Source organism: Parus major, chromosome 7 (genome assembly GCF_001522545.3).
Source record: "Parus major isolate Abel chromosome 7, Parus_major1.1, whole genome shotgun sequence".
In the NCBI taxonomy this organism is placed as follows: Eukaryota; Metazoa; Chordata; class Aves; order Passeriformes; family Paridae; genus Parus; species Parus major.
The window spans coordinates 26,638,079-26,651,016 of NC_031776.1; the positions used below are offsets into that span (position 1 = coordinate 26,638,079).

General features: G+C 37.7%; 1 protein-coding gene across 1 annotated transcript in view; it reads right to left on the minus strand.

Annotated features, from left to right (window-relative positions):
- The window catches only part of HSPBAP1 (HSPB1 associated protein 1), a 40,364-nt gene that overhangs the window by 19,327 nt on the left and 8,099 nt on the right, over window positions 1-12,938 (minus strand). The window contains exons 2-3 of the mRNA XM_015634674.3: window positions 8,576-8,761; window positions 2,842-3,026 (exon numbers count right to left, since the gene is read on the minus strand). Of these exons, the coding sequence (XP_015490160.1) occupies window positions 2,842-3,026; window positions 8,576-8,761 (371 nt within the window). The remainder of the gene's footprint in view (window positions 1-2,841; window positions 3,027-8,575; window positions 8,762-12,938) is intronic.

A 12,938-nucleotide genomic window follows, 5' to 3' on the forward strand; every position in this document is an offset into this window, starting at 1 on the left:
CGCTTCATCTCTGAGTTTCATTTTTCCCATCTTGAAAAGGAAGATAATGGTGTTTGTTCCATTTCAGTAAAGCACTTTGGGGTCATTCACATCACCTAACTTTAGGAACCTAATTTAAGCTTGGCTCCTGCTCTACTCAAAGCACTCTCAATCAAGCCTTGGAAAAGCCTCTCTCTTTCTGCTGTCTATAAAGAGAAATGGGAGTCTAGGAGTCCTAATTTAAGTATGTAAGCTTTCTGCTTGCAGAAAGGTGGATGACTATCCTTTTTTAAGATCTATGGACGAGGTAAACTACAGCTAGACATTATAAGGATGACTTTACCATGACTCTGTATCAGGAAACCCTCAAAATGAGTGATAACCTTTCCAAAAATTAGGTATTGCTAAAGATTCTGAATTTCAGAGTTATTGATTTTAAAGATATCATTTGAAAAAAGTGCAGAAGTGTAATATAAACATTTGTCAAAGACAGCAAAAGATCAAAAAGAAAAAGTTGCTCCTATAGATTTCAGCAGGCATAAAATTTGAAATTCAATACAACTATTTCAGTGAAAAAGTTAAGCGTAACACCATTTCTACACTTTAATCTCACACCTAAATAGTTTTTATATTTTGTTACAATTTAAGTGAAAAGAAAGCACACATAATCAATATTAGATTTAAAAGAACTTTTTGAAAATGCTGCTGCTGTAGTAAGTAGTTGAAGCGATTATGGGTAAAATAGTTTTTAACCAATGAACTGAAAAGGAACTGGTAGTATTACTGAAATCTTGTCACACTGGGTTCCTTTTCTACAATAAAAAGCCACAGGAAGAAGAAATGCACTAAAAGGTGTTCCAACCATAACAGATGGCACATTACTTGTGATATATATTTATTTCATTTGCTGCTTATAATGAAGTTAATCTGTACTCGTACGTCACTTTAAAAGGTCTCATTTCTATTTAAACTTCATGCATGTATCTTGCTCCTGATTTATATCTCAAATTCTGTAATGAAATATCAACTGAACAAAAAATGTAAGATGCTAGATATTGCTCATAGATTAGAATAATGGAATCATTACCTTAGCCCACACAACTGTAAATGATAAACAGTGCAATCTAAATTTCAAACAACTTCTAAATGGCCCTATTAATCACTATAAATAACAGTGCAGTTGGCCTTCTTCTCCCCTTCAAATAACCTTACGTAAATCTAAATAAAATCTAGAAAGAAAAAAAGGAGTTATCATCAAATTCACACAAGAATGGAAGAGAATTTCTACAAAGAACTCTTCTGAATGGTACGAATTGTGTAGCAGTGTTTCCAAAGCCATGCAAGTGTGGAACTGATAGATGCATTTCTCTCCCATGCCTGTGAAAATGGCAGATGACACACACCATATTTGCTTGCATAACACCACCAATTTTTTCCTTCCCAGATTCTGCTTTTCAAAGAAATCCAAGGCATAACCGTTATGGATGTCTATTCTAAAACTGCAGTACAATCTGCTGTGTGTTAGGTCAGGTGATCAGGTTGTGGCATGACACCTGCATAGAAATGCAACTTCTGAAGCCTCAACTTTGTTCTTGAATGGGGGCAAGGGAAAGAAAGAGGTAGAAAAATGGTTGTTTCCTTCAAGTGTGAAGGAAGCAGCAGGATATTCAGGGCTTCTGAGCTGCTACTGGCTTGTGCTGGAAGACACATGGAAATGTTGCCTTTGGAGGCAGTACAAAGAGAAGACCAAGACAGGACCACAGACAGAGAAAGTTATGCAAAGATCTGGGGAAGCCTGAAACATCCCTGGAATTCCCAATTTAGTTCAGACAACATGAGCAGCCCAAGGTTATGTGATCCTGGTTATGTTTCAGTGTGCTCAGGAAGGGAAGGGGAAAGAAAGGTAAGATGATCTCTGTGTTCAATCCTTACGTTCTGACCCAACAGAAAGTCTGAAAAAAGACTGATCACTGAAAACCACCAATTTTACAGGCACAAAAGGATAAAATACATATAAGAAGTATGGGAAATGCTTTCTGAGGAAATAATTAATTTGAGGGGGCTTATCAGTTCATACTCGTTGTCAACCCAGAGATTCAGTGTTTTTACAGGGAATTATGATTCCATTTTCACCTTTCAAAGTATAGAAATGAATAAGGCTTTACTTACTCTTTCTTTGTATCTTTTGAAGAAATACATCTTTTGTATAACTATCCTTAATTTTGCCCTCTTACAGTTTCCAAGGAGAGGTAGCAGGAATGTAGATGAATCAAGACATTGAAATAGGAGATAGGCAGAGAAAATGAAAGGAATTACCTTGGGTAGTTGTCCTACTATGTATGGTAATTACCACAGATGACGTACTTCCATGAGCAGGTTACTTCCTATATTTTACTGCCTCCACAGAATCTCTCCTCCTCACAGTTAATCTAATTATATTAAGGGAAGGAGCTGAGATGCTTAAAAAAATGAGCCGCAAGGCAAAATATGGAGCAAAGCCATGTTACAGCCTTGTTACTACAAGGAAATACATGCCATCAATCCTTCCTCTGGAGTGGAGCTGTTAATTTGGGCACCATTTCGGCACAAGGCGGATCTGGCCTAAATGGGAAGGACAGTGATGCCAACCTGATAGCTCTTTTTTCGTCACTTGGGGTGGTGTTTCTAAATTTATAAGGAGACCCAGAATTTTGATGGCTCCTACTTGGCAGATTTCAGTTAGCCTGAGAGCCAATAGCTTTTATTTCAGAATTTTAAAGTAAGTGGCCAAAGGAGCAGAGAGGGATAGCAGTAGAGGTTTCAGAAGCTACATTAGATAATTTGCAATAGTTCAACTAGGAAGAGATAATATTAATGTTTTACCTGGAAAATTTCTGGCTTGTCTTCAAATATCCTAGCAATGTACTTGTAGTCAGCATAAGCCCAGTATTTGGAGTAATCATAACAACTGAATGGTCCAGAGAGACAAGAAGGCTGCCCACAACTCCAAGCCAAAAACTCTTCAAGTGTAGCTTCCACATAGCTACAACTGGTTTCAAACTGGGGAACTAGAGCAACAAAAGAAAAACCAAATATTACATGAGCATAGAACCAGTAAAAATAAAACACAGTTTCTCTCAGCTCTGGTTAAATGCAACATGAGATACGAATCTGACTAGGTAGCTTGACTCTGGTCAATAAAATGGTTCTCATGACCTAACTCATAAGTAAAGTCTGAGACTATTGCTTTTTCATTAAGGTTTAATTGAATGGCTGTTACCTTGAACTTGCTGTGAGACAAAGGCAGACCAATAGCTACTGCTGTTCTTCAGCACAGTAACTCGATAACACACCCAAGTTTGCTAATCAACTTTGCTTCATCTCCCTTCCTAAGTGTGAGTTGAAAATGTGCAGATCAAGTATTTCTGTATCCTTTGTCTCCACAGATTTATGCAGATGGACCTGGTCACCTTACCCTTTCCCTAAAGCAATAACCAAACCAGTGTGGTCATGCATAGAAAGTGAGGTATGGAACCACATGCATGCTGCCAATGATCCATCGAAAATGCTGTGTGCCCTTATTTTTCATTTGGGACTGACAAAAGCATTTTGCAGTGTTCCTTGGCAGACACAAAAAGTGTTTACCAGCAGGGTTTTTCTCCCAGCATGCTTTGGTCAGGCTGACTGATACAGCCTTTCAGCTCAAGGTCAGGTCACTTGGAAGGTCTGTAAGATAACCCACATCACAGTATACTTTAATTGCAGTTAATCAGAGATCTTCATTTCCCGCTGCCACTAATTGTGCCATCTTCAAAAAGACTTATCCAGTGTTAAAAAAAAAATATATTACTTTACTATAACCACTACTGAGGAAAAATTACTGCAGCTTGCATGAATGACAATGACAGAGCTGCAATTTAATCTTGTGTAACTTGCATAGAGCTGCACAGAAATGCGATTCTTTCACTGTTGTACAGCAGCAGCTCCTCATTCTTTACCACTTTCGTTTTGTTACTGCAGCAATTCTCACAGAGTCTCATACAGCTTTTACAAATCTCTATCACTATTTTTTTGCTGTTTTCCATTGTAGTAACATAGGTAGTAGTTTCCTTCCCACTACTATCAAATCATTAACTAAAAATGTCAGATAAGCCTCGTTATTTAACAGTGTGTAACCTAGGTCTGTGCAGCGGATGGGCTCCCTACCTAAGGACTGCATACAAGTCATAAAAATCACTTTCAATTCACAAAATAACAACCAAAACCCTCTGTACTGGTTCCCATATCTGTGTTGCAGTCCCTCTCCTGATACCCAGTTTTTAATGCAATGTATATCATTTTACTAAAAGGTGGTCTGACAGAAAAATTAGACAAAAGATACAAGCACTACTGAGGGTGCCTCAATATCTGTTTTACTTTCATGAGCAGTAAGAGTGTGTAGGACACTGCCTACTTTCCAAGATAACTCAGAAGAAAATGTTTTAAGGGCAAAAAATATGCTCTTTCTACCTCTCAACATATTTCACTCTGAGTTTCATTTTAAAAAAATCCAACTATGAAAGGCAAGACTATCTTGTAGAATACAATCTCCTCAGGGCAGGGCTCTTGGTTTGATTTATACCTTATTCAGTACCAAGGTATGGGTGCTTATGGAAAAATAAATAGTAATAAAAAAAATATTTGGGCAATCTAGACAGTTTGCTTAGATGAGTTTGTAGGCTGCAACAAGGGTGAAAATATTAGCAATGAGCAACTGAAGGCAAGAACATTATTAACCAGTTTTCTAATACTTAATGACTTAAAGGTGAGGGTGTTTTGTAATTGACAATTTGCAGATTAAGCCATGCAAGTCTAAAGTAGGCTGCCAGTTCTGTCTGACTACATGGTACCTGAAGGCATAAGAGCTCTCCACTTTCCCTTAATACCACAGATAGAAATTGGAAGGAAGGAGAGAGGGAAGAAGTGGGTTTTGGAGAAGCAGCTCTCCTCCTTAGTTAAGGTCTGGTTCTGACAGTTGCCAAAACCTGTTCTTCTCAGAGTGTTTTCAATGTGTACTAAGGAAAGTGTAGAAAAAGAAGGTGTAATAGCCATAGAAAACCCCTAAAACTCCATTAAGAATGCAAATGAAATGTCTTCTCCATTTATTGAAAGAAAACCAAACCCCTATTCATAGCTGCTGGGGAATTAAACAAATAATCCAAGCAAAGAATAGCTATTATAACAAAGCACAGACATACTCACAACTCACAAACAAAAAACCTGGCCATGCATATCCAACTCCAATAATCACTTCAGATCTCAGCTTTATGCAACATTTAATCTGTGTACAGTATTTGTACCGTATTTTCAGCCTCCTATTCAGCTACTAATTGTACAACAACCTTTGCAGTCTCCCTCTATATCAAACCTCAGAGACCTGAATTCTTTTGCCATCCTTAGTGGTAAAACCTCTTGGCAAGATGGTAAAGTTGCAGCCCTTTCCTACCCAACTGCACATCTGACAGCATGAGCTCTATCCAGCATCAGTAAGATAAACATCCTCCAAAGATCTTGTGACTCAGAAACTGATCAGCATGACAGCTTCTTGTTCACTCCAGCTCCTTCACAGTAAACTCATTGTTGATTCATTTTACTATGCAGCCACCAAAAATGGTCAAAACAAGGAATGTCTGCATACAGGAGTCAGTTCTGTGTAAATTTTCTTCTTAATTTGTGCTGGTGTAGTCCAGGTAGCCATCAGACAGAATGGCTACAATGCTGCATTTGCTCTGTCAGAAGTGAGACTTCTTAGCTTTGGCCTATCCTTTGCTCCATATCAGAAAAATAAATATTTTAGTGTGGCTGGAACCAGATGGGAAGGGATTTCCTGATTAACAGCACCTTCACTGTTCTTGCAATGAACTCTGGTACTCTCTTTGAAGATATCTTTTTTCAATGCTTACTCCTCTGATTGTATTTTTTCCCCCTTATGGACACTGTTTGACTTGTGTAATCAGACAGAATACTATCAAACACACAGGTACAAATAATGTACACAAATAATACTGCTCTCACATTTTTCCATGTTTCAAATGTGCCATCCACATTGATATGCCCCAGGAAGTTACAAACTTTTAAGAAAAGCAAATACAAAGTCCATGCAACTTCCTACAAGTTGACACATTTGCAATTCTCACTTTTGTACATTAAGGAATCTTCAGCTTGGGAAACCCATCCAGGCTGCAGATGTGGCACTAAAGAAAGATGAGAAGTTGCTGTAGTAAGAGGTCTCCATTAATTTTGAGTCTTCCAGATGAACTTCTGTCCAGATGAACAGCTTAAATAACCTCAGAAACTTTGAAGCTGCCCTTTCAGAGTGTCACCAAAATATGCCTTTAAGCAGGAGAGTGGATTTTTTCTCCTACATTTCCAATTCCATAGTAGGAGTAGTCCCACCTAGTCTTAAGGCAATAAACCCTTTGTGAACATGGAAGGAATATTCAGGGAGAAATCAATGCAGTTTTAGTTGCATTCTAAACTAAAAATTCTGTTCTCACTGTAACCACTGGCTCAATTTCACCTAGGAAAGTTAGCAGGAACAATAAGAAAGAGAGGCCCTCATTAAAAGTAGTTTTAAGCATGCAAGAGTGAGATCAATCACCTTCCAAATGACAGTGGCACATGGAATGTATTACATTATTTCAGACTCTGAAATGGCTTGGATAATGGCTTCACTAATATATTCTTACACTGAAATTTTTTACAGCATCACAGGTCTCATTCAGTTACAATATAACCCCTGAAGGCTGTACCCATCTCCTTGAAGACAATTCTAACCAACATTACCACATAATGGAGGTTCCTGGAGACAAACTGATTGCTGCACAGGGATAAATGCCTTTAGGAAAAAAGCAAAATGCAGATAGATGCTTCAAGATATAAATTCCAATTTAAATCCACTCTGTATCCCTAGTGACTACAAGTTATTGTTAAGTGATGACTCTTACCTACTCAGTTGGTAGCACCAATCTGTGACTCAGAGACATAACACTCCATCAGTCCCATCAGAAACTCTGCCAGTAGGAACATCCATCTGGCTTTCAAAAAGTGCCTACTAATTAATGGAGAGTAGGACCAAAACTACTTTTTTACCTGGCAGGCCTTGTGTGTTATAACTCAGATATATTAACAAGGTATCAAGGGAAGTGTCTCATATATGTATATATATATATAATGTATATACATAGAATATATATATCCTACACCTTCTCTATTGGCAATAGGATGCATTTCACACTTAGTGCAAGAATTAGGTGGTACCTCACTGAACTACTGAGATCTTGCTATGAAGATGTGTACCAAGGTTTTAATTCTACACCTCAGTTTTCCCATCTGTAGAAAGTGAGTAAACAGTATCTGTTCTCCTCATGAATGGCATAGAAATCATTAATCTATGCTGGTAAAATGCACTGAAATCCTAACACACCAAACATTTTCCCTCTAACACTTGTTTCATCACTTCTTCTGCAAAAATTGAACATGAAATAACATAGTTATGATGCTGTGAAGAAAGAAAATTTCACAATGTTAAGAAAGATAGTATGATGTAATCCCATCACTTTCACTGCAACTGGCAGACCCTGCAGACTCTACCTTTCAAGAAAGAGGAAGACCAACTGAAAAAGGTTAGAAGATGACAGAAAGAATAGCTGGATGGGTTTAAAAGACCATGACATATTAAGTATTTCTGAAGTGAATTTTTCTGGCCTAAGGGTTAAAAAAAAATCCTGAAGTTAGTCAAGATACTTTACAGGCAAAAGGGAGAAAATGCATGGCAAAACGTATTTTGCTATGTCATTGGGAGGGCAAAGGATATAAAGGGCAGGAATAAAGCAGTGCATAACCTTCCAAGTGGATAGCAGATTACCACCTTGGAACATGTTTCTTCTATCTTCCCTTCATGGTGTGAAACTCAGTCTGTCCCTGGACACACTACTGAGTGAGATGAAATTGTAGTATTTAAAATCAAGTTGGAAAATTGTCTTTCTCCAATGGCATGCTCCAAGATGTATGAGTGAATCTGGAGGGCTAGCATAGAAATTATTGCACTGGTGTAAAATGATTTTCTTAATGCTTCATACTTCCATCACATCTTTCATCACAGGGCCTTAAAGTACTGAAAATCACCTAAGTCTTAAAAACCTCTGGAGGAAGGTGAGAATTACCACCGTTACAGATAAAAACCCCAAGTCAGGCTAATTATTTAGATAATTTCTTAACACAGTCAGGCTTATGGATATGGAAGCTCAGCTCATGTGAACAATCTAATCATGTAATCTTGTAAGACCAGGACCAAACACACATATTACAAAGCAGGGGAAAACTGAGAGGCTTGGTTCTTAAATGCTGGTATGCACCAGACCTTCTACTAACAATAAACACATGAGAAAGGGAAGGGAGAGTTCTACTGCTGGCCAAATCTCATTCCTAAAAACAAAGCCTGCAATGAAAAGCAATACATTAGAGAAAGAACAGTTATAATGAAAAGGCAGATAATTGCAGGACCTAAAAAACAGACTTGTGATTAATTGTATTTAATTAATTAATTGTAATTAATGCCTGTCCACCTCATTCTCACCTAAATCCACCGTCTTCAGGCCCAGCCTAAACTGGATTGTCTTTCCCTCCAACATGGCAGAAAGGTATTTCACATTCCAGTGCAGGGCTGGCCAGTCACCAACCATGTTACAGAAGACTGCAGGTTGCTTTAGAGACATCACAATTTCCTTGGTTTTCTCAGGAGGAAATGGTTTGACATCTTCATCTATGTAAAGAAAAAAAACAGATAGAGATAATTTATCATACGTGAAGCATTACCTATCATCTTCCACAGGACAGAAAACATTAAGAATTAAGACCTCCTTTGTTTATGACTGATTATTTTATTACATTTGTAAATTTTTTTAAAATCAAAGTTGTACAGCAAACACTGGAAGGTGTAAATTAAAGTTTAAAGCAGTGTATTAGCACATAAAATGTAAAGCAAAAAATAAAAATAGGCACATGCTTACAATTTTCACTTGTATCTTAGACAATAAAGCACTGTAGCCAAATTGCTTAGAAACAGACTAACAATAAAATAAACTTTCAAATAACGTCCACTGTTTAGAGAACATAAATTTAATGAGTAACAGTTTTTCTGCATGGGATTCTTTTCCAAAATCATTGTGTATTGTTAGAGATAGGAAACCAGCTTCCCATGCATTTTCTTTAAACAAAGGAACAGTAGCATAACCAACCAGCAGGTATTTTTGAGGTGTTTTAAGGTTTCATCAATAGAATTTTAGAAAAAGGAAGTTGTGCCGATCCAAGAACTAAACTAGCCCAAGATTTCCATTTATTCCTTTGCTGTTTAGAGATTTATATGCCCCACTGAAACTGTCAAGCTGAAATGCTGGCAATCTTGAATTAACTCAGCACTTTCAGAACAACTTTTCTTTAGGGATCTATTCAGAAGGAAAATCTGAGTTTTTTAAAAAAAGGAATAACATCTCCATAGAGCTGAAGAGGTGGACTACAGCTTCAGATCATAAAAAAATCCATTCATTATTTTAACCTCTATTGAAGTTAACTCATCCAGAATTTGTATCTGTATAATGGCTAAGATTTAACATACTGAACTGATACACATGGCTCCCTGTGACTTCCAGCAGTTTATTTAAAACAAACAATCCAGTTCAATTCAATCATTGTATTTAGGGGTCAAATGATGGTCTGGCATGCACAGTGAGTTAAATAAATACAGGCCAAGAAAATTTCCTTCAGTACTGGCTGCTAATTTTGCCTGTCGATCTCCCCATGTGTGAGAGGTAGCAGAGAACCACCCAGTCGCACATGGGGCAACCCTGTGGAGCCAGCTGGGGAGAACACAGAAGATGACCCACTGGGAACAATGTCACTGAGAAATGTTCTTCAGGATTAATTCAAATGCAACAAAATCCAAAATAAATCTATGAATGCTTAAGTGGGAATGGGAGGAATAATAGGTGTCCTGTGTATGCTGGGTGCTGTATCTTGTTGGCAACTTTTGTGACTCCCTCTTCTTTTGACAGGGTTTGTAATCCCACATAGATGTGCTTTTTGGTTTTCTAAATTAAGCTGCTATCTTCACACAAACTCAGTGGGCGGTATTGGGGCTGCGAATTCCTAGAGTCAATGGATCTCTTTTTCCATTGACTTCCAGGGAAACCAAATCCTTCACTTTTCACTCATGAAAACTCCATTCTAAAGCTTTAAAACTAAAGGCCTCTGGTATTTTATCTTCATGGAACATAAAATTTTTAAATGGCTTCTCTTTCCTAAGGCAGATGACAGGAGGGAGTTTGGATTTTGGTTTGTTTTCCACATTTTCTCTCATACGCAGAGCAACACTTGACAGGATGGTGTTGCTGTGACACAGAGATGTCTCTGACACTTGGCCTCCAGTCTCACACTCCAGCAACTTACACAACCAGGACATAAGGAGGCCTCACAGGGACCGTATGTCTCACCATATGGTGTTCCCTACCCCTGGGAGGAGGCTCTGGGGCTTTCCAAGAAATAGGTTAGCATACCTAGAGGGAGCAGGTCCAGAGAAAGCAGAAAGACCATCTGCAGACACAAGGGAACGTGTGGTGCAGCTACCAGGGCTGGCTGAAGGCTGGAAAGAGGTTAAAGCTCAGCATGTTTTTTCACAGTGATTCTGTTCAAGAGCTAACACAAACCTTGGTCCAGATCTGAACACCCCCAGGGGGTTTATAAAACTTCTGTCTTTCACCAGTGCAATTATAATATTGTACAGAGGTGGCTTTCACCATGTGGGAGCTGGCAGGCCTTACCTACCTTTCAGATTTTCCAGCTCATAAAAATGAAATTACTTCTTCTTAGGCCATGTTTATCACTGTATGGCTGTCTTTCTGACTACTCAGGGTTTTTTTGCTTTAAGGGCACTACATTTCAGTATTTTAGAGGATATAAACTGAAATAAATGCAAGAAATTGATGACACTTTTCTGGAGGATTTTGTAAAGCTGACTTTTATTGCAAAAGCTTCAGGTTTATCCTGTAAACTTTAGTCAACAGCTGGGCTGTTCTACAAATGCAGAAATTTTACTGGAAGAGACAGGAAGGCTCTTTGAAGCCAACTGTTGATTCTGTGTGGCTTTCTAATGTGATTTCCACATGCACATCATGCTTTTGCAAGGTGTGGTTTTAACCACAGTGCATACACACACAATGGGAAGCTCAGAGCTGAAGCTACTGGGAGAGTACAAACACAATTAGGCTAAATAGCCTCTCCTCTACTGAATGATTGTCATGTCACCATGTTCAGCTGTACACGTATTTCCCTATAAAATTAAGAAAAAGTGAAAGAGGATAGTCTGTCTTACTAAGATGCTAGTAATTCCTATCTTCAAACAGTATTAAAATCTTTGTTAAATAAGTATATATCTTCTGATATAATCACATACCATACATATAATGCACAGTGACATTTGAAACATTTTAGAAAATTTAAAGACTTAAATAAATATACATTAGGGATTTTTGCAAAGACAAATGCAGATTTCTTGCTAGATCTGTGTAAAGAATCTGTGTCTTCATTTGCCTTTATGTATTCCTTAGTGAGAATGGAGTCAGCTAAACAAAATTCTTTCCCTACAACACTTGTCATGCATATCTAAGTGCCTGCTGGAGAGAAGAACATGGTAAAAGGTAAGTATCATATACTACAGCAAATAGATATTATGATAATTTGGAGAACTCTGCTCAAAACCAACAGAGACTTCTGATGGAATCATATGCTGTAGAATGGTAAAAAGTAATTACAAGAGATATCTGAAGATAGAAGACCTGAAGAGAGATTAGCAGGATTATAGTTTAAAATAATCTTTTCTTCAGTTACTGTTATCATAGCTTCACAAAGATCTTATAAACTGGGCTGTTGCTTCTTGGTATTTTATAGCCTGAGATTGATGGTAATTGAATCCGAGGCAAAACCGGAGGTTGTGTAGCATATGTAAGCACATACAGTTTGGATACAGATGTGCACAAGTGAAAGGTGAATAAACAAAATGTGTAGCAAAGAAGAAAAAGTATCCATAGCACATCTTAGACATTAAATACCAAATTCCTAGGGGAGATTGGGTAGCAGGAGAGAAGAGAAATGCATATTCCCTTGAAAAAGAAAAGCTCTGTGGGAGTCTTCATTTTCTCAGTTGTACTCTGATCCACAAGAGAAAAGGAATACTTCAGCTTAGTTCTTTCTATCAGGCTCAACAAACGGTTTGACTTCACAGTACAAAAGGAAGCAGAAATAATTTGTCTCATGTTTTGACTTTACCCAAGGCATGTACAGAATCCAACCAGGAACTGAAAAAATGAACCAAGTTTCAGCTCAAGTTTTGTAACTGTGGCAGCTTATATAATTGGCAAAAACATAGGTGTTCTTTAGAAAGGCAACACCTTGCAAAATAGAGATCTCCCAATTAAAAAAAGCTTTCCAGTTGTCTTTACACAAAGTACTGTCAAATATTAAGCCTCATCCAGACTTAGCAATGAGGACAGGTAAAAGAAATGTAATGAATTGGCCAAGTACTCTCCAGTAGACTTTGTGCTTCTGAAATAGAAAATAATTTAATATTTCTGATTAGCAATTTTTCTGAATAACTGAGTGGGGTTTGGGAATTAAGAGTTTAGCACAGCAGGCAGTCTAACTAAAAGTGGACTTGATCAAAGTTGTTCAGAAGTTAAATGTACTGTCATTAAAAAGCTAAATGTACTGTCATTCATTTAAAATAATTTAGCAAACTATAAGAGTTCATTAGTGCGTGGCAGTTGGCTTCTGCCAAAACACCCTGCTGCTTAAATATGAGATTTAATTGAGAGGTATTAAAATTATTTTCTAAAATAGGGAGTACAAGGAACTCCTGGTAACGTATTTGGTACATGCATCATCAAACT